At 44.1% G+C, this 27,958-nt stretch overlaps 1 protein-coding gene across 3 annotated transcripts in view; it reads left to right on the plus strand.

Moving 5' to 3' along the window:
* HTR4 (5-hydroxytryptamine receptor 4) overlaps nt 1-27,958 on the plus strand; it is a 497,831-nt gene that overhangs the window by 319,812 nt on the left and 150,061 nt on the right. For all 3 annotated transcript variants that reach the window (XM_075856614.1, XM_075856616.1, XM_075856615.1), the window contains exon 6: nt 1,833-2,401. In XM_075856614.1, the coding sequence (XP_075712729.1) occupies nt 1,833-2,401 (569 nt within the window). The remainder of the gene's footprint in view (nt 1-1,832; nt 2,402-27,958) is intronic.

Here is a 27,958-nt window from a genome sequence, read left to right on the forward strand (position 1 = left end):
TGGCTGGGTCTTCCAGCACGACAATGATCCGAAACATACAGCCAAGGCAACAAAGGAGTGGCTCAAAAAGAAGCACATTAAGGTCATGGAGTGACCTAGCCAGTCTCCAGACCTTAATCCCATCGAAAACGTATGGAGGGAGCTGAAGATCCGAGTTGCCAAGCGACAGCCTCGAAATCTTAATGATTTACAGATGATCTGCAAAGAGGAGTGGGCCAAAATTCCATCTAACATGTGTGCAAACATCATCAACTACAAAAAATATCTGACTGCTGTGCTTGCCAACAAGGGTTTTGCCACCAAGTATTAAGTCTTGTTTGCCAAAGGGATCAAATACTTATTTCTCTGTGCACAATGCAAATAAATATATATAATTTTGACTATGTGAATTCATGAGCTGCCGCTAGCGCTGTCCACTCCCCACTACATCTGCCCACTCACCGCTGGTTGACAGATGCCTTCCTATGCACAGTAATAGGGAGACATCTGTCAATCAGCAGAAAGTGGGTGAAACTCGCAGCAGATCATAAATATGCTAGATTCCTCTCTATTTGCGCTGCCTAGCATCTACATTTAAGTTCTCAGAAATGGCTTAGCAGATAAGTGACAGACTGCTGAAATAAAGATGTGTGTTACTACATTATGCTGCTCTTAGTGAGGGGTGCTTAATGTAGATAACAAGTTTGACTGACAGATCAGATATACTCCCTAGTAGAGATTAGTGGAGTAATTTACTGTGAGTTTTGTATAATCAATATGGCCATTTCTTTAAAAGAAAACGAAATCTAAAAATGAATGATAAAATTCTACTAGAGATAAACTTGTATTTGGCGGCATGGCAGCTGGCCAACAGGGCGCAGGTAACAGTCTATAGTTCATATAGGGTACCTGTGGCAGCTTGGACAGTAGCAAGGCAGGCTCGGCTGGGACTAGGCAGCAGGTAGATGTCAGGCGTAGTGTAGCAGGACAGGCAAGGTATGCAGCACAGCACGACTACAGCTCAGCACGGCACTTGACCAGGATAGCACGGGATACAGGATACAGGTACGGGAAACACTGGGAACTGGAAGACACTAGGAGACCATTTGCATAGACAAACTTTGGTTACAACAACGATGCTCAGGCATGGGAGGAAGGGGCTGGGCTCTTCTTATAGCCCAGGGTGCTCTGGGAGCAATTAGCTCAATCTCCCACCTGTGTGCGCTTTGGCTTCTTAAGTCTGAACTGAGCTCGCGAGCGAACCCTGGTGGTCACTGTGGAACAGGACGGCCGTATGTGCAGACATCTCTGGAGAGAAGGGCATCGACTGGATGGAAGGAGTTCGTGGTCAGCGACCACGGACGTTACAGCAGGATTTTCTACTTTATCAAACCAGTCTTGTAGAAATGTTGCAATTAAAATACAATGAATACATTTTTTCCTAATCTATTCGGTTTTTGGTTGGCAGATGGCTGAGTGTAGGGCTCAGCCACAGGTGGATCTTTGCATTGGGGGAGGGCTCCCTCTGCAGCCAGTTGCCTTACAAAGAAGAAAGAGGGAAAAATGGGTGATGATCGGGGACACACATATTTCTCACAGTTTTGATTGCCACATGCATCAGAATAGGATCAATTAGGTTGTGCGTGCGTGTTTATGACATTTTGTGTTTCATGTGTTGTAAATTAATTTGCTCATCTCTACTCTTACTTCCTGCTATTGTCTACTTTACTGCTGGAAGTGTTGTTTTTTTGTTATATTTAAAAGCCGTTTGCTATTTTCTTCTGATTTTTATTTACAAGTTTACTCATTATACCAATAAACTTTGACATTGTTTTTATGCCTTTTTTTTTCAGATAGAAAAGAGAAAATTCAGCAAAGACTCCAATTCTACATACTGCATCTTTATGGTTAACAAGCCGTATGCTATAACCTGTTCAGTGGTAGCTTTTTACATTCCTTTTTTCTTGATGGTGCTTGCTTACTATCGTATCTACATCACAGCCCGAGAGCATGCTAGACAAATCGGAGTTTTACAGCGGGCTGGGGCCCCGGTAGACCATCGACACCAGCATCCTGATCAACATACTACTCACAGGATGAAGACAGAAACCAAAGCTGCTAAGACACTGTGCATTATCATGGGTTGTTTCTGCCTTTGTTGGGCCCCATTTTTTATCACCAATGTGGTTGACCCTTTCATAAACTACACAGTACCAGGGCAGCTGTGGACAGCTTTTCTCTGGTTAGGCTACATTAATTCAGGGTTGAACCCTTTCCTGTATGCCTTTTTGAACAAGTCTTTCAGGCGTGCCTTCCTCATCATTTTGTGCTGTGGTGATGAGAAGTATCGAAGACCTTCCATATTGGGGCAAACTGTCCCATGTTCAACCACAACGATTAATGGATCTACACATGTACTTAGGTAAGTGCATTATAAAGTTTTCAGAATATATACAACTCTTTTTTTCATTTCTGTTCATCTGATTAATCAATGAATAAGAATAACATTTCCTTTCTGTTTGTGAATATTGTTGTCATATTCTGTCTGCTATACCATCTGTGGTTCTTCATTATTAGAATTATTAATATGCATTACTCATGTAGCAACAAATTGTTTTACACTGCAGTGCATAGATAATACAGTTTTAAACAATGATATAAAGAGGAAGATATTCAGAAGAGCATGCAATCTAAATATTGGACTTAAAGGGTATGTTCACACGGCGGGGGTCCGTAACGGCTGAAATTACGGTGATGTTTCAGCCTGAAAACATCCCCGTAATTTCAGCCGTACCGGCATGTGCAGGCGCTTGAACGCCGCGTCAATTACGGCCGTAATTAGCGCTGCTATTCATTGGAGTCAATGAATAGCGGCTCCAATTACGGCCCATGAAGTGACAGGTCACTTCTTCTACGCGGGCGTCTATTTACGCGCCGTCATTTGACAGCGGCGCGTAAATATACGCCTCGTGTGAACAGACAAACGTCTGCCCATTGCTTTCAATGGGCAGATGTTTGTCAGCGCTATTGAGGCGCTATTTTCAGACGTAATTCGGGGCAAAAACGCCCGAATTACGTCCGTAAATAGGCCGTGTGAACATACCCATTGTTTTAAATGCTTGGGACATGCTGTTGCCTTAACTACATGTGTGTTTGCGGGTTGGATGATATAAAGGGGAAGAGTGGAAAAGAATGTGGGTATATAACAGTGTGTGTAAAATTTAATCTTTATTAATAGATAATATTGTTAAAAAAATCAACAATTGGTGTGAGTATGATGAATGCAGAGACCCTTATTTCTGCATTCTATAGATGCAGTGGGCTCTGTCATCCTGTATGTGCCCAACCGTGCTGGACTATAGTCGTCACCTTGGCATAGATATGAATGCCTAGATTGATGGGTTATAAGTAGGGCATTTGTCCTCACTTTACTGTGAAAATGATGAACCTTGAACCCAATAGCTGAGGTTCTAGGATTGTAGGATATGCTTTTTGGGCAATGCTGTGTGATATATATGAATGGACAAGACTTGAGGGTGAATAGGCAGAGGCTTTGGACTTAAGCCCCTCATCCTGTGTAAGTACGCTACTACCAGCATTCTAGCTGTATGTCAGGGCACTGGACCCTGTTCTTCAATGCAAAGCCTCCACCGCTCATGTATTGAGCGAAGGGGGCGAAAGAGAAGTGACAGGGAGCAGGCTGAATACAGCTATGTGAAGTGCTGTGTGCTGCTTCCCGGCTCAATGCCAGGACGCTGGACCCTTCTCCTTCATGCAAACCTCCCCCGCTCGAGTATTGAACGGAGGACGCAAAGGAGCAGTGAGGAGGGGCAGGCTGAGCGCGGCTGTGTAAGGCTCTGTTCACATCTGCGTTGGGGTCTCGTTCTGTCGGAACTTTCCGCCCGAACAGGACCCTGAGCAGTTTCCGTCTGTCAGATTGTGTCTTCTCAGGGCCTAAAGTGCTGAGTACTGCTCCCCTGCTCAATGAAAATTCTGCTCATGTGCAGAGCAGAAACAGCCTGGTGGCTTGTGTATAAGCCGAACCAAGATGAGGTGGTACGCACTTGAGGTGAGGTCCTAGATAGGTTAAGGGCTATGCATCATTTGTTGATTATTAAAAAACTATTTCACCCGACGCACGTTTCGCCAGTATTGACCAATGTACGGGTTACCTTGCTCAATATATGACACTTAAAAAAACCATTTTAACAATAATACACAGACACCTGATTGTGGTATAAATTTGGCCAAGGCTATTTATTAAATTGTAAACCAATTGTACCTGCGTACAAAAAAACGTTAGCCAGCCATATCAATCGTATAAAATGTGTTAACATAAATAACATGTAAAATTAAACAACATACCAGAAGGGGTTCGTCATCATGCCCCACCCAGTTTTACCAACTGAGTGAGCATGCGCTCAGACTCCCCCCATTTCCAGCCTAAAAGCACCTCCCAGGCTGACTACCCCCGCCAAGAGCCAGACGGATGACACCTCATGCCGTCTGCGCTCACCCACCAATAGCCAAGGCCTCTTCCAGGCCGTCCTGCAGCCCCACGATAAAGATATCCAAACCATTTTCCGGCAGATGAACCCCATCTGGACGAAACAAACCTGTTGCCACCCCTTCCAATAGGCGGTGACACACCACCACACCCCCGAGGAGCCGAATAAAGGCTGCCATCTCCTTATTGACCTTGCTACAGGACCTAGCCAACACTAACGGGTCCCTGGCGTGTCGCCACACCAACCTTGGCACCATCTCTGACCAGACCAACCGAACTCCCGGCAAGAGACCCTGTAGCCGAACGACATCCCTCTTCATCGCCTTCAATAAGTCTCGCTAAGACAGTTTTCCCAGGTCATTGCCCCCCACGTGCAGCAACAATATCTTCGGAACTCCAACCAGCCGGGACTGGCGGACTACTTCCACAGTGTCCCACCAAAGACCTCTGAACCCGAACCACCGCAACTCCAATTGGTCCATCGAAAAACCGAACCGTTCGCCATTCCTCCTCACTCCATCTCTCCGATGTGCCCAGTAAATGTAGGAGTGTCCAACGATCCATGCCCCTATAGGACGTACGGCTGTGGAGAGAAGTACCACCAACAAACATCAGCCCTACAGCACCAGAGCTCGTACTCTCCCCAACACACCCCTCGCAATCACGTCAGGCACTCACACCCGCCCCGGGCGTACATACCTCTTATTTGCCCCGGACTTCCAGCGACCAATACCTTTTACTCTGTCCACTACTAAACCAAAACGAGAAGCTTCGGTGGCGGCACCCACTCGAAAAGAATTGGTGCCGAACTCTTTTGCCTCCCCTCCTATCAGCCCAATGGCCTTCCGGAGAACAACCAAAAACTGAAAATGAGATAGAAAGGACCCATCAGAATGAACAAAAACAGGGGAATCCTAATGGTACGAAAAAATTGAAACAGATAAACCGGAGAGATTCGTTTATTACTCAATGGCAGACAACGAAACTGCTACTCCCTTCCCCTCTTGATCCGTCTTGGAAAACCTGAGCCAAATGCGCACCGAATCGGAATCACACTTCACATCCTCAAACAACACCCCCCTGGCCGAATCTTACTCACACTCACCAACTCCCCCACCCGAAAAGCCACAAAGAAGTCCCAAGAAAAGACCAAAGAAAACATCCACGATTCATAACTGGACGAACAGACTTCACCCAACACTCCTAACAACTTCTTAAGCAGCACCACTGTAACTGGCCGTCTGAATTACACTGCCTTCTTCTGGCGGTTCCAACCTTTCAGGGCCTGCCGTATCCTAAAGTCCTTGGACACATTCGGTCTCCCGGAGAGCTTAAAATAAAAGGCCAAAGCAGCCAGCCGCTTTCCCACGGCTGATGCCGACACTCCCATGTCCACCAAGTGAACCACATATGCCTCAAGCAGCCCAACCAACGACTCAGGCCGGAAAGAAGCCGGCCTCCCACCAGGCGACATAGCTTCAAACTTCCGCCACGTCTTCTCATAGCACCTCAAAGTAGACAGAGCCAACGACCTCTGAACCAATTCACCCATCACGGCTTGATTAATGGTCCATAGATGAGCTGGGCAGGCATCCCCCGTCTCCACGGCTTCCGGAGCCTCCATCCGAAACCGCGCCCACTGAAAACGAGAGCGAGCGTCTCAAGTGAAGACATTGCAACACCAACCCTCTCAAGAGCCGAACCACCGGATCCGACCCAGTAGATAACTTGTTCACTGCATGCACCACTTCCATATTATCCGACAGAAAAACCACCCTCCGATTGCAAAACTCATCACCCCAAATGTGAACTGCCACCAATATGGGGAACAACTCCAGAAACGTCAAGTTACTCAATAACGGAGAGCCCTCCAACACAGCCGGCCACTATCTCCTGCCAAGTAACGCTCCAAATCCCACACTAGCAGCCGAAACAGTCTGTAGCTCTAACTCCACAGTATCCACCATGCCCGACTGAAAAACCGAAACCCCATTAAATGACACTAGGAACGAGCCCCATACCTCCAGGTCCTCCTGATGCTCCCTTGTCACTCTGATGAAGTGGTGCGCTTCGGAAACACCTGCCGTTGCACTGCATAAGCGCCTGCTAAAGATCCTGCCCATTGGGATAACTCTGCAGGCAAAATTTAACTTCCCTAATACAGATTGTAAGTCCCAAAGTCTGACTTTTCCAAACTCTCGAGACGCTCGATTGCCGCCCTTAGGTCTTCCAACTTGTCCTCTGGAAGACGACAGGTCCCCTTACGCAAGTCAATCCCCAAACCTAGGAATGTCAGGCAGGGTATGGGGCCCACCGTTTTGTCATTCGCCATAGGGATCCCAAACTCCTGTGCCACGTTCAACAATGTATACAGTATGAGCAGGCAAATTTGAGACCCTGCTGGGCCCACACACAGGAAGTCGTCTAGGTAATGTATGCTACCAAAAGCAGACGACTCCCTCACCACCCATTCCACAAAACCACTAAAGGCCTCAAAGTAAGAGCATGACAGAGACAAACCCATGGGCAAACAAAGGTCCACAAAATAACTACCAAAAACAACAGCCGAGGAGACGAGGACTATCCGGGTGTATCGGAAGCAGCCGGAAAGCTGCCTTCACAGACGCTTTCGCCAATAGGGCCCCCGGACCTGCCTCTCTCACTAGATCCACCGCCCTATCAAATGAAGCATACGACACAGAACAAAGTTCCTTGTCTATGCTGTCATTCACAGAGCTTCCTTTTGGGAAAGAGAGATGATGTATCATCTGATCTTTCCCCGCCTCTTTCTTTGGGACCACCCCCAATGGTGACACATGAAAATCCAAAAGGTGTGGGAAGGAAAAAGGGGCCCACCCTTTGGCCCCGTTCCACTTCTGCTCTGAGTTTAACCCGAACCACCTCCGGGAACTGTATGGCAGATTTCAAATTTGCCAGAACCCCAGAACCACCCCCCACTAAAGAAACCGGAATGGGAAAACCGTTCCCAAAACCGTCCCTCAATAACATCGCATGCGCCCTATTGCCGCAACGCTCGATCCACGGCAGCTTCGCGCCCAGCTTCACTGGGGTCCTCCCCTTTTCCATCCGCATCCCCCGAGCGCTTTCCAGTACGTTTGAAACAGCGGGAGTAGGGGTGTGAACCCCCACAACCAGAGCATTCGTGCCGGAACTTACACGACAGACCCGCTTTGCATTGTCCCTCATTGTTCCTCATTGAAGGGCCAACACACACCTCTTTTGTTAAGGGCCGGTTGGTCAGACCCTTGCCCCCCGACCCCTCCATGAAAGGGAGCAGGTCACTGCAACATCATCAGCCTCATCCATAATGGCAGATCTAATTGATCCCAGTGCATGGCAGGGCACGCCGCCAGGCGCTGATGGAACTGCTCGTCATACCGCCACCACGCACAATGTTCCGGGAATTTAGCCCCCCAAACGCTTGCATAGAAACAAAAGGTTCGCAACCAGTTCCCAAACGTCTTCGGAATCTTCCTATACCGATATTCCTATATTTGCGTTCTTCCTCTTCCCGTTTTTTCAACTTCTCGCCCGTATCCATTTCTTTAGTCTCTGGAAAACCCTCCAGCAAAAGAGGTGAAAACAGTTCCACATACTCCCCCTTCTCAATCTTCTGTCTGGCCTCGCCCTTCAAATGCGGGCCCAAAAAGGCAAAATAAGAGCCTCTGTTGGCAACATCCGTCACGGGCCCCACACCCGCCACAAGCTGCTCTTCCAACCCCACCTGCGAACCAACATCCAACAACCCGGTGCCTCCACCGTTCCCACCACACTACCCCGCGGCGACGACTGCACTGACTCCCGATCTTCCCTCCAGGCCGCCGCAACCTCCACGTCAGGCTCCACTACCCGCCCCACCTTCGCAGCCAGCAGTTCCTTCACATCCACCAGGACCCGTAATAAATCTCCCGCAGAAAAACCAGACTCATCTCCCGATCTAGAAGACGATCCTGCTGTACTGCTCCTCTGCAAAACGGGGCGGATACCCGCAGCCTGCTCCCCCGGACCCCGACACTTGGCCTCCCGTTGTCCCTTCTGTCCAAGAAAATCGTCCCGCGTTTCGTCCCGGTGACAAGTCCGCCCGGTCCACTCTAGCCGAACCTCTCCCGCCATCCAACCGTCCACCGTTCACCTTCCGGCGGCGTTCTGACCCAGATCTCTCCCGATATCCAGACCCACACCTTCCCGCCAGAGCTGGTCTCCGATCCCGATGTCTAGTCCTGGTCCTGGACCGCCGAGCAACACTGCCCCCCGGCGAGCGGCGCGATGGCTCCCTCTGTCCTCCAGACCTGTGAGAAAAATAGCACGCATCATCTAACCGCTCCCGGTCCACCGGAACCACCCCTCCTCCCCTCCTCCATCACCACTAACCCCCTCACGCGGGGCCCGGCCGAAGCTTTAGGGGCCCAACTGTCCTCCTCCATCACACCTCTCTGGCCCAGGCGCCAGCCGTGAGGCTGCACTTCCCTGATCCTCCAGCCTTCTATCCCGCCGCAGCCACATTCAGTAAAAGCTCTGAGGCGTTCACCACAGTGCTCCCTTCCACTTGCCTGCCAGACGCTGCTCCCGGATCCATCCTCTACCCCAACGACACTTTCCCTTCGCCCTGCATCTTCCGCCTGTCACTAATAGGCGCTCCCCTCTTCCGCCCGCTCGACGAGCGGGGCTCAGGCTCATCCGTCTCCGACCAGTTTTGACCGGACTGGGGCTCAGCCTCACTGGTGGTCTGGCATTTTGCACCGGCCGTGTGCCGACCTCCACCACTGCCTGCAAACTGCTCTGCCAACTATGCCGCTCCCCTCTCCGTGGCCAAGGCTCTCACGTTGTTAATCAGCTCCTCCATATTGAAAGCGCGAGCTCCCGTCAACACGTCCTTCTTCCTAGCTCGTTTGGCCCTTCTGCCAAACCCCGCCTCCTGACGTCAGGCGCTACATCTCCCCACATGGGCAAGACGCTCCTCCTCGGACGTGCTGAAAATCCGGAGCTCTCCTTCTGGCTTCTTCTGCTGTTTGGGGAATCATGCCTAATACCTACTTTATTTGTCTTAAAGGCGTTTGCCCATCAGGGACATTTATGGCATATCCACAGGATATGCCATAAATGTCAGATAGATGTGGGTCCCACCTCTGGGACCCGCACCTATTTCTAGAATGGGGCCCCCAAACCCTGTTTTACCTTTCTCGGTTCCTGCTGCCACTTGTAATTTCCAACCATTCAATCAGAAAACTGCATAGCTCGCCGAGCTGCGCGGTTTACGTAACTCCCATAGAAGTGATTGGCAGTTACGGAAGCAGTGTAGCTCGCGATTTTCGGATTACATGGTTGGAAATTACAAATGGCAGCGGGAAGCAAGAAAGGTAGAACGGGGTTTAGGGGGCCCCATTTTAGAGATAGATGCGGGTCCCAGAGGTGGGACCCGCATCTATCTGACATTTATGGCATATCCTGTGGATATTCCAGAAATGTCCCTGATGGGCAAACCCCTTTAAGACAAATCCAGTAGGTATTAGGAATGATCAAACACACATGTAGTTAAGACGACATTTTTCAATAAGGCACAAGCTTTGGTATATCTTGGCGCATGTTACACTTTTTTTCCATTCTTTACACCACCTCTTGGGTGGCATACTTCACGCCTGCATTTTGCACCACAAAACTGTTGCATGCCAGGAATAAATCTAGCGCATCTCATGACTCGACAAATCTTCGCCCGTATTTTAAACGTGGCGAGTGTATCATAATGTACAATTCTTTTTGCAAAAGTATAAGAAATGCAACAACAATAAAATGTGCCAAAAATATAATGCATTACCAGCCAGAATCGAGGCGCAACAACAATGATAAATGTTGCCCAGTGTTTTTACATAAAGCCATCTTCACCAAAGTTTTACTCATCAGCTACAAAGGTAGAATTCACACTGTGTAAAACATCCAGCAAATGTCAAAGTGACACTGCTTTAAGATATATAAAAATTATTTCCATTTTTACAGGCATTCAAGCTGTGTTCACAAAAATACAGTTGAATGTGTATGTAATCTAGGGAAAAGAACTTGCACATCTAGCACAGAAATTTTTAAGACAGGTGATGGAGGTCTCTCTATCTTGCAGAAACATGACACTTTCTTGGATTAAAAAAGCTATGTTTGTAATTTATAATGCCTGATATTACCTTAGGGCCAATAGTTAATGTTAAGGCAAATAGTTAAGAAAACTCAACCACGAATGCATGCTGTAGTGCTTTTTATTAGTTACCACTTTGAAGTTAAATTCCTGCAGTTTTAGAACTGGGAACACAACTGTCCAGTCCTAAATCCTAGGAGAGCAGCAAAAAAAAAAAAGCAATATTCTTTACTCAGGATATGCTTTACAAGTGCAAAGCTTTCTAGGCGGCGCCTTACAATCTGTAATGTTGACCACACTTGACTTTTAGGATCTTGTGGAAATTCAGCATGGTCACCTTCGATACTGCAAAAGCGCAACCTGTACTTCCCATTGTGAGTGAGGAGCATTATAAAAATAATTATTTATAAAAAAAAAAAATGTTGCCATTTTTCTTTAAACTGGACACAGACGTAAAATAAATAGTGACAGTTGTCAGTCGGATTCCCCCAGACTTGGTCAAATGTAGATATTATTACAATAAGTGGGGAAAATTAGGATGTGTTAAGCGCCACTTACTGTAACTATGGGAAAAACAAAGTTATCCGATGTAAAAAGTCTATTATGTTCAATCCATGTTTTCCCTGACATCAGATATATGAAGAGTACCTTGCAGCTCCCATATAGTCATTAGACTGTTGGGAGATCCTGCAGGAATCTGTTGGCTTGGCATCAAAATCTATTTTCTATCGCCTGCTGTAGAGATCTGCTTTAACTTGTGCCCGAGATTTTTTCACAGAAGAATCTTTCATAATGTTTAAAGTATATTTATCACTTTTAGCCGCATGTAGTGACTTTTTTATTACTTAATGTCCACAACCTTTTTAATGATAAGACACACATTTCTGCCATTTTTTTTTTTTCTCCATTAGTCTGCAGCTTCTTTAATGTTTGCCAGGTGCACAGTTCAGTTAATGGTTAGCATTTGTAAATGGAACACTACAGAAGGAATCTTTATATATGTAGCTGCAGAATATATTTTACCACCAATATGTAACTTTTATTACACAATGTTCTTCATGTTTTCTTAGACAAATTGGTCCCATAAACTAAAACCGCTAATATAAATAAAATAGACGTTTCAATGAAAAAGACACTGTCCTTGGTGTTGTTCAATATATACTTAAAGGGGTATTCTCAAAATAGACATTTATCACCTAGTGCCACTTTTAGTTGATACAAAAACAATACATCAAAATAAAACCAAAGATATTCAACCTTTTATTTCCATTAAAGCTGTAAAAAAAAAAGTTAAATGTTGGAATTTGTAAAATGTTGGAGAGACAGAGAAAGACACTCTTTGTAGCCACTCTATAAGGTACTAATTAACAAAAGTATACTGTATTTGCTGTAGAACCAGGAAAGGACATATTTAGGGTTGGTCTGACCTGGTGTAGGTTAACCAGCAGGCGTTTGTTTAAAGGATCACTCCACGTTTTTTTTTAAATTTCCCCCTCCATTTGTCCATTGGTGTTTCAGTGGGGTGCTGTGTGTAGAAATACTTACCAATCTGTGCATCTAGTCGTTTGCGTGTCCAGCACCGCTCACGTTATCTTCACTCTGACCTTTCTGGAATTGCTGTGCTTTTGAGAAAACCGGAACTTAGGCGCGAAATGCATTCCTATGGGAGCTCGAACGAGACTCCATAGGAATGCCTAAGTTCCAGTTTTCTCAAAAGCACAGCGATTCCAGACCAGTCATAGCGAAGATCACGTGAGCGGCGCTGGACCTGAAAACGACTAGATGCACGGATCGGTACCCCACTGGAACACCTATCTATCTCTATATATATATATATATATATATATTTAGTATGTAGTATGTATATATATGTGTATGAATGTATGTATATATGTATGTATATATATGTATGTATATATATATATATGTATATGTGTGTATATATATATGTATATGTGTGTATATATATATATGTATGTATATATGTATATGTGTATATATATATATATGTATATGTGTATATATATATATGTGTGTGTGTGTGTGTAATGAGAAAAAGAATAATGAGAAAAAGAATAAAGCAGCACAGCGACAGCAGTGGGTGCAGACCTCCCAGGTTGAGGCTAGGAACCCTTATTAATGAAATCCCCAAAAAAATTAAGAGGCATCACTCCAAGGAAATATATATACACACACACACACACACATATATATTGATCTTGGGACAACGCTTTTAAGCTCTCTCAAGGGGTGCATGTAAAGGTGATGAATATAATTACAAAAACATCAACATTCATCCAAACCAAGGAAGAAAAAACACAAAACATATGCAATAGTGCATATATAATTGTATGCATATAAAGTAGATCCTACAGGCAAGAAAAAAAATTAATTCGTTATTTAGCCATAGTTTCTTCCCAAGAGGTACAAACAGTGTTGAGGTAGAAATATGGTGCAAATAGGGAGGCCCTTAATAGAGCAATCTTGTACTTATAATCAAACGAAGATGCTACTAGGGAGTTAAGGGCTAGGACAGACAGGAAGGCACGCTCAGTGGACATGACCTGCTTTAAAATGCGGTTGCCTATTTTTTTGGCCAATCTCAGCTGGTCAGAACTCTTTCCGTATGATTCAATATAGCCATCAAAGTAACTGCCAAATAGGTAGTCACACTGAATGGTTAAACCAATTTCTTCATCAACTTAAAGAGGCTCTGTCACCAGATTTTGCAACCCCTATCTGCTATTGCAGAATATCGGCGCTGCAATGTAGATTACAGTAACGTTTTTATTTTTTAAAAAACGAGCATTTTTGGCCAAGTTATGACCATTTTTGTATTTATGCAAATGAGGCTTGCAAAAGTCCAAGTGGGCGTGTATTATGTGCGTACATCGGGGCGTTTTTACTACTTTTACTAGCTGGGCGTTCTGACGAGAAGTATCATCCACTTCTCTTCAGAACGCCCAGCTTCTGGCAGTGCAGACACAGCCTTGTTCTCGAGAGATCACGCTGTGTCGTCACTCACAGGTCCTGCATCGTGTCGGACGAGCGAGGACACATCGGCACCAGAGGCATCGGCGTTTGCAGGTAAGTCGATGTAGCTACTTACCTGCAAACGCTGATGCTGCTGCAGAATCAACTGTAGCCTCTGGTGCCGATGTGGCCGACACGATGCAGGACCTGTGAGTGACGACACAGCGTGATCTCTCGAGAACACGGCTGTCTCTGCACTGCCAGAAGCTGGGCGTTCTGAAGAGAAGTGGATGATACTTCTCGTCAGAAGGCCAGCCTAGTAAAAGTAGTAAAAACGCCCCGATGTACGCACATAATACACGCCCACTTGGACTTTTACTTTAAACACACCCACTTGGACTTTTGCAAGCCTCATTTGCATAAATACAAAAATGGTCATAACTTGGCCAAAAATGCTCGTTTTTTAAAAATAATAATAGCAGATAGGGGTTGCAAAATCTGGTGACAGAGCCTCTTTAAGTCCACCTGGACTGAGTAGCATTGACAGAAAAAAATTAAAGAGGAATAAATTAATCACTCCCTCCCTGAAGGTTGCCCAAAAAATACAGCTTGAGAATCTGTCACTATGATGGACCTATTAAAATAAGGACATTAGTTGACTTATTCTAGGGGGTAAAATTTATATATTTATACTAAACCAACCCCCAAAAGAACTAAGTGGCTGAAAAAAAAAAACAGTTCATAGTTCTGTGGAGTCACATGATCCCTCTAAGCCGGTCATCAGTTGTTTGTGAGGAGTTGCAGGATGCATATCACATGATCCTTTCAATCATGGGAGACTGTTTAGTGGATGAAATTAGACTAACTAGTATAAGTTTATTAGGGCATCATACTGACGCTCTAATTTTAAGAAGTATCATAGTGACAGGTTCTCTTTAATATTCAATGTCATAAAAAATACTTTAAAAATGTGTCTTCTATGATAGTCAGTCTGCTTGTGGTGTACATTTTTGTGTTACTGGTACAGTTTACAATTGACAGTTTACAAGAAGAGCCAAACTTGAGCTGTCATTATTATGATATATGTCTATGAAGCTTTTGTATAATTATCCGTTCTCTATTTCATTATCTATCTGTTACCAATATGAAATATATATTGGGTGTACCAGTTTTACTAAGAAAGGAAAACTACTGAAAATGAGTCCGGAATAATTTTTAGTGAATTGATTTTAAATTCAGTTTTTGTTATGCCTCCCACACTGTAAATGAAGAGTGACATTTTTTCGCTCCAGCTGGTTACAGTAAAGCGTTACATTCTTGTTGTCCCTTTTATTCCCTTCTTGCAGTTTCTTGTCAGGTGCTTTCTGGAAAATGCTGGTATTCTATAGAGAGTACAGTAATAAGGGTGAGGACTATGAAAACACGGACTATCCCATCATTTAATGACTTATATTTAACCTATCATAGTATTCGAACTACAGTAATACTCATTAAAATGTATAATTTTAAGGCGATTAAAAAAAAAAAAACAATACTTTTTTCACAATGAGAGTTCGTCACAACAGACCGATCTGTGGGAATGTGCACTGACTTTTGTTTTTCTGAGCTGTTTCCATATAAAGGTATCCCATTTTGACCACATTGGTGTAAACAATGTTTGAGTTTCAGGTGTTATTAACCCCTTCCCTCTTTAGCCACTTTTGACCTTCCTGACCGAGCCTCATTTTTCAAATCTGACATGTGTCACTTTATGTGGTAATAACTCCGGAATGCTTTCACCTATCCAAGCGATTCTGCGATTGTTTTCTCGTGACACATTGGACTTTATGTTACTGGCAAAATTTGCTCGATATGTTCAGTATTTAATTGTGAAAAACACCAAAATGTAGCGAAAAATTGCAAAAATTAGCATTTTTCTCAATTTAAATGTATCTGCTTGTAAGACAGGCAGTTATACCACCCAAAATTGTTTCTAATTAACATCACACATATGTCTACTTTAGATTGGCATCGTTTTTTGAACATCCTTTTATTTTTCTATGACCTCACAAGGCTTAGAACTTTAGCAGCAATTTCTCACATTTTCAAGAAAATTTCAAAAGGCCATTTTTACAGGGGCCAGTTCAGTTGTGAAGTGGCTTTGAGGGCCTTATATATTAGAAACCCCCAAAAAGTCACCCCATTTTAAAAACTTCACCCCTCAAAGTATTCAAAACAGCATTTAGAAAATGTCTTAACCCTTTACACATGTCACAGGAATTAAAGCAATGTAGAGGTGAATTTTACAAATTTCATATTTTTTTGCAGAAATAAATTTTTAGTACAATTTTTTTTATAACACAGAAGGTTTTACCAGAGAAATGCAACTCAATATTTGTTGCCCAGTTTCTGCAGTTTTAGGAAATATCCCACATGTGGCCGTAGCGTGCTACTGGAATGAAGCACCGGCCTCAGAAGCAAAGGAGCACCTGGTGGATTTTGGGGCCTTATTTTTGTTAGAATAAATTTTAGGCACCATGTCAGGTTTGAAGGGCTCTTGCGGTGCCAAAACAGTCAAAATCCCCCAAAAGTGACCCCATCTGGGAAACTACACACCTCAAGGAAATTATCTAGGGGTACAGTGAGCATTTTGACCGCACAGCTTTTTTACAGAAATTATTAGAAGTAGGCCGTGAAAATTAAAATCAACATTTCTTCAAAGAAAATGTAGGTTTAGCGATTTTTTTTCTCATTTTCACAAAGACTAAAGGAGAAAAAGCACCGTAAAATTTGTAAAGCAATTTCTCCCAAGTAAAACAATACCCCACATGTGGTAATAACCGGTTGTTTGGAGACACGGCGAGGCTGAGAAGGGAAAGAGCGCTATTTGGCTTTTGGAGCTCAAGTTTAGCAGGAATGGTTTGTGGAGGCCATGTCACATTTACAAAGCCCCTGAGGGGACAAAACAGTGGAAACCCCCCACAAGTGACCCCATTTCGGAAACTACGCCCATTGAGGAAATTATCTAGGGGTATAGTGAGCGTTTTGACCCAACAGGTTTTTTGCATAAATTATTGGAAATAGTCCCTGAAAATGACAATCTAAATTTTTTCAAAGAAAATGTAGGTTTAGCTAATTTTTTCTCATTTCCACAAGGACTGAAGGAGAAAAAGCACCGTAAAAGTTGTAAACCAATCTCTCCCGAGTAAAACAATGCCCCACATGTGGTAATAAACGGTTGTTTGGAGACACGGCAGGGCTGAGAAGGGAAAGAGCGATATTTGGCTTTTGGAGCTCAAGTTTAGCAGGAATGGTTTCCGGAGGCCAGGTCACATTTACGAAGTCCCTGAGGAGACAAAACAGTGGAAACCCCCCACAAGTGACCCCATTTTGGAGACTACACCCATTGAGGAAATTATCTAGGGGTATAGTGAGCTCTTTGACCCCACAGGTTTTTTGCAGAAATTATTGGAAGTAGGCCCTGAAAATAAAAATCAACATTTTTTCAAAGAAAATGTAGGTTTAGCTTATTTTTACTCATTTCCACAAGGACTGAAGGAGAAAAAGCACCACAAAATTTGTAAAGCAATTTCTCCCGAGTAAAACAATGCCCCACATGTGGTAATAAACGGCTGTTTGGAGACACGGCTTGGCTTAGAAGGGAAAGAGCGCTATTTGGCTTTTGGAGATCACATTGAGCAGGAATGGTTTGCGGCGGCCATGTCACATTTGCAAAGCCCCTGAGGGGAAAAAACAATGAAAACGCCCAAAAAGGGACTCCATTTAGGAAACTACACCTCTTGAGGAATTCATCTAGGGGCGTAGTGAGCATTTTGACCCCACAGATGTTTCATAGAATTTATTAGAATTGGGCAGTGAAAATAAAAACAATCCTTTTTCTTCAATAAGACGTAGCTTTAGCGCAAATTTTTTCATTTTCGCAACAAATAAAGGAAAAAAAGAACCCAACATTTGTAAAGCAATTTCTACCGAGTACGGCAATACCCCATATGTGGTCATAAACTGCTGTTTGGGCACACGGCAGGGCTCAGAAGGGAAGGACCGCCATTTGGAGTGCAGATGTTTCTGGATTGGTTTCTGGGCGCCTGTGGGCCCAAAACAGTGGAAACCCCCCAGAAGTGACCCCATTTTGGAAACTACACCCCTCAATGCTTTTACCTACGGGTGTAGTGAGCATGTTAACCCTGCAGGTGTTTTGTAGAAATTAGTGTGAACTCGATGTTGCAGAGTGAAAATGGGATTTTTTCCACAGATATGTGGACAATATGTGGTGCCCAGCTTGTGCCACCATAACGAGACAGCTCTCTAATTATTATGCTGGGTTTCCTGGTTTTAGAAACACCCTACTTGTGGCCCTAATCTCTTGCCTGGACAGTCGACCAGGCTCAGGAGTGAAAGCGTACCATGTAAAATTGAGGCCTAATTTGGCGATTTACAAAGTATTGGTTCACAACTGCAGAGGCTCAGATGTGAAATAATAAAAATAAACCCCTGGAAAGTGACCCCACTATGGAAACTGCACCCCTCAAGGCATTTATTAAGGGGTGTAGTGAGCATTTTCACCCCACAGATCTTTTCCATAAATGAATGCGCTGTGGATGGTGCAAATTAAACATTTATATTTTTCCCTAGATATGCCATTCAGTGGCAAATATGTCGTGCCCAGCTTATGCCACTGGAGACACACACCCCAAAAATTGCTAAAAGGGTTCTCCCGGGTATGACGATGCCATATATGTGGAAGGAAACTGCTGTTTGGGCACGCTGTAGGGTTCAGATGGGAGGAAACGCCATTTGGCTTTTGGAGCGTGGATTTTGCTTGGTAGTAGTTTTGTTTGGAGTCTTACTGGTGTTTCCGTTTATAATGTAGGGCATATGTAAGCCGGGCGGAGTATATAAGGGGCATAGTCAGGTGGTATAATAACGGGGTAAAAAAAAACAATAAAATAATCCATAGATGTGTGTTACGCTGTGAAGCAATCCTTTCCGCACAGGCCGGTGTCGCACTGATAAATGGTGTCATTTCTTATCCCCCTTTTGGTCCACATTCCGCGCCTTTGTAGTTTGGGAAATTTTGCTGTGAAGTGTTGTCCTGGTATAATACGGGCACCGTCGCTTCCAGCGGATATGTTTGGGCCCTCCCTTTCCTGGTTCCCTAATTTTAGGTCCTTGAAAAATCGCCTCTTCAAACAGAAGAAATGTTCCCCTCGGGCACAACTGCATATTTTTTTATTTCCTGACTTATTGGAGCCATAACTAATTTTATTTTTCATAGACGTAGCGGTATGAGGGCTGGTTTGTTGCGGGACGAGCTGTAGTCATTATTGGTACCATTTTGGGGTACATGCGACTTTTTGATCACCTTTTATCCTATTTTTTGGGATGCCAGGTAAACAAAAAAATGCAATTCTGGCACAGCTTTTTTTCGTTTTTTTTATACAGCGTTCACCATGCGTTATAAATTACATGTTAACTTTATTCTGCGGGTCCGTACGATTCCGGCGATACCTAATTTATAGAACTTTTTATGTTTTACAACTTTTTGCACAATAAAATTACTTTTGTAAAAAGAATGTATTTTTTCTGTCGCCAAGTTGTGAGAACCATAACTTTTTAATTTTTTTGTCGACGGAGGTGTATGAGGGCTTGTTTTTTGCGGGACGAGCTATAGTTTTTATAGGTACCATTTTTGGATACGTGCGACTTTTTGATCACTTTTTATTCTAATATTTGTAGGGCAAAGTGACCAAAAAACAGAAACTCTGGTAACGTTTTTTACGGTTTTTTTTACGCTGTTCACCGCGTGCAATAAATAATATAATATTTTGATACCTCCGGTCGTTACGGTCGTGGCGATACCAAATACATATGGTTTATTATTATTTTTCAATAATAAAGGACTTGATAAGAGTAAAAGGGGGATTGTGTTTTATTTGATACTTGAAACTTTTACTGTTTTCAAACTTTTATTTTGTGCACTTTTTTTTACACTTTTTTATACTTTTTTTACACTTTTTCTCAAGTCCCACTAGGGGACTTGAAGTTCCAACGGTCAGATTTTTTTTTTTCTAATACATTGCACTACCTATGTAGTGCAATGTATTAGATCTGTCAGTCATTCACTGACAGCAAGCCGATTAGGCTTCGCCTCCCGGCGGGGCCTAAATCGGCTTCCGTAATGGCAGAGCAGGAGACCATTGTGTCTCCTGTTGCCATAACAGCAGTCGCCAGTCCCGATTACTGTCAGGGCTGGCGATCTGCTAGTAACCGCTACGATGCAGCAATCGCTTTCGATTGCTGCATCGAAGGGGTTAATGGCAGGGATCGGAGCTAGCTCCGGTTCCTGCCGTTACAGGTGGATGTCAGCTGTACGGTACAGCTGACTTCCACCGCTGATGACGCCGGATCAGCTCCTGACCCGGCGCCATCTTGCCGACAGCTACGGAAGCCGATCAGGCTCCGCCGCCGGGCGGATCTTGACCGGCTTCGGTGCTAGGCAGACCGGGAGGCCAGTATTAGGCCTCCCGTTGCCATTGCAGCCACCGGAACCCCGGCAATTTCATTACTGGGGTTCCGATGAGCTGCAAACACCTTAAGTGCAGCGATCGCGTTTGAGCGCTGCACTTAAGGGGTTAATGGCGGGGATCGAAGCTAATTTCGGTCCCCGCCGTTACAGCCGGATGTCAGCTGTAAGATACAGCTGAGATCCGGTGATGATGGGACCGGCTCAGCTTCTGAGCCGGTCCCAAACATTTGGCGTACATGTACGGCAAGATGCGGGAAGTCACTACTTTCCATGACGTACATGTACGGCAAATGTCGGGAAGGGGTTAACTTACTTCATATGTTCGATTTGGTTTAATTTACTTAAAGGGGTTTTCCAATGCTTTTTTTTTTTTTAAATCAATGCAATGTTCCTCTATTAATATATTAGTGCACTCTGACTATCTTTTTCTTGATAATAAATGGTTTTAGTAACATTACTCCCTATTGTTTACCTTGAGAGGTTTGTTTTGCTCAGTAAGTTCATTCCTCTTCTCTTCCTGTGTTTCTCCTCCCTGCATGCACTGCTCTAGTCCCAGCATGCAATGTGCATGCAGCAGTGCACTTGCTCCGCCTACTACACCCAGCTCTACTAACTTCTGCAATCTCAGTCTTCATTTTGGTGCTCTCGTTCTATTACTGATAGCACAAGCTGAAATCACTGGATATCTGCGTTTTTAACCTCTTAACGCCGAAGGACGGATATATCCGTCCTCAGCAGCAGCTAGTTCGCGCAGGAGGACGGATATATCCGTCCTGTAATCGTGCGGGTACTGTCACTGTACCCACGCGATCAGCGGCAGGAGCACGGCTGTTATACACAGCCTGGCTCCTGCTGCAACTGCGGGAATCGAAGCGCGCTCCGATTCCGGCAGTTTAACCCATTAAATGCCGCTGTCAATAGTGACAAAGAATAGCGCAAAGAAATCGCGGGTCGCCGTCGGGTTTCCATGGCAGCGGGGGTCTAACAAAGACCCCCAGGTCTGTCTTCAGCATCTGCCTGTTAGGCGATGCCGTAGGCATGACCTAACAGATTGCCTGTCAGTTTTACACTGACAGGCAATAATGCTTCGGTATACTAAGTATACCAAAGCATTATGTATGCGATCAGCAGATCCCATAGTGAAGTCCCCTGGTGGGACTAAAAAAAAAAATGTCAATCAGTTAAATAAAGTTGGTGAAAAAAATAAAATAAAATTACAGTGAAAATCAAATAAAACTACTCTTTTTGCCCAAAAAGTGGTTTTATATAGTAAAAGTGTCAAAACAAATCACACATACACATATATGGTATCCCCGCGATCGTAACAACTTGAACAATAAAATTAAAACATTAATTAAACCGCCGGATGAACGGCGTCCAAAAAAAACGCAAAAAAACAACGGCAAAATTCGCTCTTTTCTCCCATTCCCCCCATAAAAAAATACATAAAAATTAATCTATAAGTCCTATGTACCCCAAAATAGTACTAATGAAAACTACACATTGTCCCGCAAAAATCGAGCCCACGTACGGCCACATCGACGGAAAAATAAAAACGTTACGGCTCTTGGAATGCGGCGATGCAAAAACAAGTAATTTTTTTCTAAAAGGCTTTTTATTGTGCAAACGTAGGAAAACATATAAAACCTCTACATATTTGGTATCCCCGTAATCGTGCCGACCCATAGAATAGAGTTAACATGTTATTTACGCTGCATAGTAAATGGCGTCAATTTATAACGTGAAAATCAATGCTGGAATAGCTGCTTATTTTCAATACTCTCCGAAAATAAAGTTAATAAAAGTTAATCAATATATTATAAGCATCTAAAAATGGTACAATTACAAAATACAACTCGTCCCGCAAAAAACAAGCCCTTATATGGCTATGTCGATGGAATAAAATAAAAGTTACGACTCTTGGAATGTGAAGAAACAAACAATAATCCAAAAGGTCATTAACGCGCAAAATTGCCTGGTCATTAAGGGGTTAAACGGTTTGAAGAGGTCTTGTGGTACCAAAACAGTGGAAACCCCCAAAAGGTGACCCCATTTTGGAAACTAGACCCCTTGAGGAATTCATTGTAGTTTTCATGGGGTGCATGCGGCATTTTGATCAGTTTTTATTCTATTTTTAAGTGCCGCGGTGACTAAAAAACAGCAATTCTACTATTGTTTTTTTATTCTATTTTTGTTACAGCGTTCACCGTGCGCTATAAATGACATATTCACTTTATTCTATGGGGCGATACGATTAGGGCTCATTTACACGAGCGTGTTATACGTCCGTGCAACGCGCGTCGCAGGGACCTATGTTAGTCTATGGGGCCGTGCAGACAGGTGCGTAATTTTCACGCAGCGTATGTCCACTCCGTGAAACGCACAACGTCCTATATTTGTGCGCTGTTCGCGCATCACGCACCCATTGAAGTCAATGGGTGTGTGAAAACCACGCATGTCGCACGGAAGCAATTCCGTGGGACAAGCGTGATTTGCGCAACAGCACTGTAAAGGATGAATGAAAACAGAAAAGCACCACGTTCTTTTCTGTTTACAAACATCCAAACGGAGTGTCATAATGATGGCGGCTGCGCGAAAACCACGCAGCCGCGCATCATAAAGGGCTGACACACGGAGCTGTTAAGTGCCTTTTGCGCACGCAAAATGCCGCGTTTTTTGCTTGCGCAAAACGCACACGCTCGTGTAAACACGGCCTTACGGTGACACCAGATGTTTATAGTTTAATGGCGTTTGCACAATAAAATACGTTTTGTAAAAAATCATTCACTTTTTGTGTTGCCTTATTCTAAGAGCCAGAACTTTATTATTTTTCCATCAATAAAGCCGTGCGAGGACTTATTTTTTGCGTAACGAACTGTAGTTTCAATCATTATCATTTTTAGGTACATGCGACTTTTTGATCTATTTTTAATAAATTTTTTGGGAGGTGAAGTGACCAAACAATTGTGATTTTGGTACGGTTTATTATTATTTTCTTTTACGGCGTTCACCGTGCGGGATAAATAAAGACATCATTTTGTAGTTCAGGCCGTTACGGACGCGGCGATACCAATTATGTATAGTTTATTTATATATTTTTATTAATAATAAAGGACTGATAAGGGAAAAAAAGGTGATTTTTTCACTTTTAAAACTTTTATTTTCTTATTTTTACACATCTTTTTTTAACTTTTTTTTTACTTTATTACTTTGTCCCACTAGGAGGCCCTGATCGCAATTCTAATACACTGCACTACATGCGTAGTGCAGTGTATTAGAACTGTCAGCTACTCACTGACAGCAAGCATAGTGGGTCCTGACTTTGTCAGGACCCACTAGGCTTCCGTCGATGGCATAGCCGGACGCCATTGTTTGGTGTCCGGTTGCCATAGTAACCATCGCCGGCCGCTATCGTGTAGCAGGCCGGCGATGGTAACTTAACCCCTAAAAAGCCGCAATCTCTATTGAACGCGGCTTTTAAGGGGTTAAACAGCGGGGACACAGCGATCGGTCCCCGCTGTAGGAGCTGCGGCAGCTGCTGTACGAGACAGCAGCTGTCACAGCTCCTGCATCTGTCGGGAAGACGGCCGAAACGGACGTTATTCCCGCAACTTCATATTCCGTCGCTAATTGATCCCTTACACATGTAATATAAATCAACCTAAAATCTGATCCTAGAACTTTATACTAACCTCACTGAGGATGAATAAATATTTATTACACGTATCCACTAGGACACTAACGTTACACACCTTCAACCTTGCGCATGCGCAGTGTAATATACACGGCCACTGAAGACGCGGCCACATAATTTCACAGAGCATGCGCGGTGGAGTGTGTTAACCACGCATGCTCTAATCAGATAGAGAAGCACGTGGTACGGTTACGTCATTTGTGACGTAACCGTACATTTTGAAAGCCGGAAACCGGAAGCAAGGTAGCAGACCAAATGGACGGGTCTGCACAGGAAGTGCAGATTTTGCATTACTAAGGGGGCGGTGACGGAAGAGGATATACGACGCTACAGCCATCTGATGAAACGTAAGTACATTGTAAAGTTATATATTTTTCATTGTTTAATTTAAATGAATGTATTTTTTTACTTCCGGAAAACCCCTTTAACCCCTTAATGACCGGGCCATTTTGCACGTTAATGACCAAGGATTATTTTTTGTTTTTTCACGGTCACATTCCAAGAGTCGTAACTCTTTTTTTATTCCGTCGACATAGCCGTATAAGTGCTTGTTTTTTGCGGGACGAGTTGTATTTTGTAATTGTACCATTTTTAGATGCTTATAACATATTGATTAACTTTTATTAACTTTATTTGAGGAGAGAATTGAAAATAAGCAGCTATTCCAGCATTGATTTTCACGTTATAAGTTTACGCCGTTTACTATGCAGCGTAAATAACATGTTAACTTTATTCTGTGGGTCGGCACGATTACAGGGATACCAAATATGTAAAGGTTTTATATGTTTTTCCTACGTTTGCACAATAAAAACCCTTTTAGAAAAAAATTACTTGTTTTTGCATCGCCGCATTCCAAGAGCCGTAACGTTTTTATTTTTCCGTCGATGTGGCCGTATGTGGGCTTGATTTTTGCGGGCCAATGTGTAGTTTTTATTAGTACTATTTTGGGGTACATAGGACTTATAGATTAACTTTTATTTTTTATGGGGGGAATGGGAGAAGAGAGAATTTTGACGTTGTTTTTTGCGGTTTTTTTGGACGCCGTTCATCCGGCGGTTTAATTAATGTGTTCATTTTATTGTTCAAGTCGTTACGATCGCGCGGATACCATATATGTGTATGTGTGATTTGTTTTGACACTTTTACTAAATAAAACCACTTTTTGGGCAAAAAAAGTAGTTTTATTTGATTTTCACTGTAATTATTATTATTTTTTTTTTCACCAACTTTATTTAACTGATTGACATTTTTTTTTTTAGTCCCACCAGGGGACTTCACTATGCGATCTGCTGATCGCATATATAATGCTTTGGTATACTTAGTATACCAAAGCATTATTGCCTGTCAGTGTAAAACTGACAGGCAACCTGTTAGGTCATGCCTCCGGCATCGCCTAACAGGCAGATGCTGAAGGCAGACCTGGGGGTCTTTGTTAGACCCCCGGCTGTCATGGAAACCCGACGGCGACCCGCGATTTGTTTGCGGGGGCGCCGATCGGGTGACAGAGGGAGCTCCCCCCTCTGTCAAACACATTAAATGCCGCTGTCACTATTGACAGCGGCATTTAATGGGTTAAACTGCCGGAATCGGCGCGCGCTTCGATTCCGGCAGTTGCAGCAGGAGCCAGGCTGAGTATAACAGCCGTGCTCCTGCCGCTGATCGCGTGGGTACAGTCTCAGTACCCGCGCCATCACAGGACGGATATATCCGTCCTCCTGCGCGAACTAGCAGCTGCTGAGGACGGATATATCCGTCCTTCGGCGTTAAGGAGTTAAAACACAAAAAGGAGCAGATGGAACATCTGGCACTGCCTGGTATGCCACAACCTGGTCCTCACATTAAAGAGGGTGATAGGAGAGAAGGCCACCCTATATTTGACTGCCAAGCAGTTGACAGAGACAAAATGATAGTTTTTTACCATTCAGACGGTTGTAGATGTAAAGTCTGAAGTGTCCATCAAGGGTTTTGACCTTCCCCCAGCTAGCATGCAGAAAGAACGATCCAAATTTGCACTGGTGTGTATATCTCGCTGGTTCTTGTAGTTCCACACAGAAATGAAACTGCAGAAATGCAACTGCTTGCTTTGTAGATCCTCGTACTTGATGTTCTAAATCTCCAACAAGGGAGAAAAAGGAGATAGTGCACTACCTTTTGGAAACTACAAATTCCACGAGTTTATTCCATACTTACAAAAATAGATATAGATAAAAGCATAAGATAAGCTCTTGTAACACGCCAAATAATGCAACCCGACCCTGGGTTTCGCCCTTCTGGCTTCCTCTGGGGACAGACCTGTTGACAGACCTTTTGCTAAATGCACTGTTTAATTACATCACCATGCTATGGAGCTGGACACCATTAGTTCAGACCCCTAAGGCCCTGTTCACACAGAGTTTTTTGTAGGCAGAAAATTCTGCCTCAAAATTCCGTTTGGAATTTTGAGGCAGATTTTGATCTGTCTGCACGCCGTTTGCCGCGTTTTTCGCTCGCGCCCTTTGAGAGATGTCAATGGGAGGTCAGAGGCGTAAATGCCCGAAGATAGGGCATGTCGCTTCTTTTTACAGCGAGCGTTTTTACCGCTCACGGTAAAAAACAATGCGTCCGCCTCCCATTGAAATCAATGGGAGGCATTTTCGGCCGTATTTTGGCGTGTTTTCCGCATAAAAAAACAACTCCGTGTGAACAGGGCCTAAGCCCGGTGGTGGAACAACCACTGGTGACCATTGAAGTAGATGAATACTCATCAGAGACATTAAGGAAATACTACGCACACCAACCACTTTGCCATCTAACCACTCCCTTCCTCACTCGGAAGTCAGAAAACCCATACGTCTCTACTTTACACTGACAACTGTTATGCCCGCGGTCGCTAACCACCGGCACGGCACGTCCCACTTACAGGCAGTCGCGACTGCAGGACTGTAACTTTATGTCGGCGTCTCCCTCAGAGACACAGATGGCTGCAGCGTTCTCCTGTGTCCCATAGGGCGCGCTCACTCCCCGCCTTAAAGGGGCAGTACGCACACCTGTCAAATTGTCCGTCCAGAAAAAAAAAGCAAAGATACACGTCTGGATTTTGTTTGTATTGCTGCCTCGGAGGCCATTTTGTGCATCAATGTCCTCAGAAGCCGGGAAACTCCAGCGCCTAGGGTTTGTTGGAGAGACAACCCTAGGTGGAACAATGCCGGTTGAAAAATCCACTGCCAAACTGTCCATTCCAGTGACCATTGTTTTTTGTGAAAAAACGCATGTCTCTGCCTACCTGGATTCCGGATCCGCGGCAAACTTCATTCAACAAGATCTAGTAGATAGTCTCTAATTGCCAACGTTTCCTCTAGGGGGAACCATGGCTGTTGCCTCAGGGAATGGTCAACCTCTGCCTGATCCTATATTGTTCTGGACTAAACCGCTGAGACTACAAGTCGGAATCCTCAATGCGGAACAAATTGTCTTCTTTGTCCTATCTAAAGCTGTCAATCCTATTTTGCTGGGCCTGCTTCGTTTACATGCTCCGGTTCTCGACTGGAGAGGTCCTCCAATGGGGCTCCAAGCATCTCCACTGCTGCCTGCCACAAGTTCGTCCTATCCAGTCTTTTCTGCCTCAGTCACTCTCTGAACTACCTTCACATTATGCTGGCTTCATGGACGTCTTCAGCAAAAAGGAAGCCGAGATTTTTCTCTCTCAGTGATCCTACGATTGCCCAATAGAACTGCTTCCAGAGGCATCACCTCCTCATGGTCGTGTCTATCCTCTCTCCTTGCCAGAGACCTAGGCCATGCCGGATTACATCAAGTAGAACATTGAGAGGGGGTTCATTTGGAAGTCTACTTCTCTGGCTGGAGCCGGGTTATTTTTCGTATCGATTACTGCAGTCTTAACCAGATCACGGTCAAGAACAAGTATTCTTTGCCGCTAATCTCAGAGATCTTTGATCACCATACGTGGAGCCAAGAAGACTCAACACTCGAGACGTACACTACGAGTATCTTGTGATGACCTTTGGTATGTGTAACGCTCCAGCAGTATTCCAAGGATTTGTGAATGACATTTTCAGGGATCTCCTCTATGTCTATGTGGTGGTGTATTTGGATGACATCCTGATCTACTCACCAGACCTGACAACGCATCAAAAGCAT

The sequence above is a fragment of the Rhinoderma darwinii genome, chromosome 3, assembly GCF_050947455.1.
Source record: "Rhinoderma darwinii isolate aRhiDar2 chromosome 3, aRhiDar2.hap1, whole genome shotgun sequence".
Taxonomy (NCBI): Eukaryota; Metazoa; Chordata; class Amphibia; order Anura; family Rhinodermatidae; genus Rhinoderma; species Rhinoderma darwinii.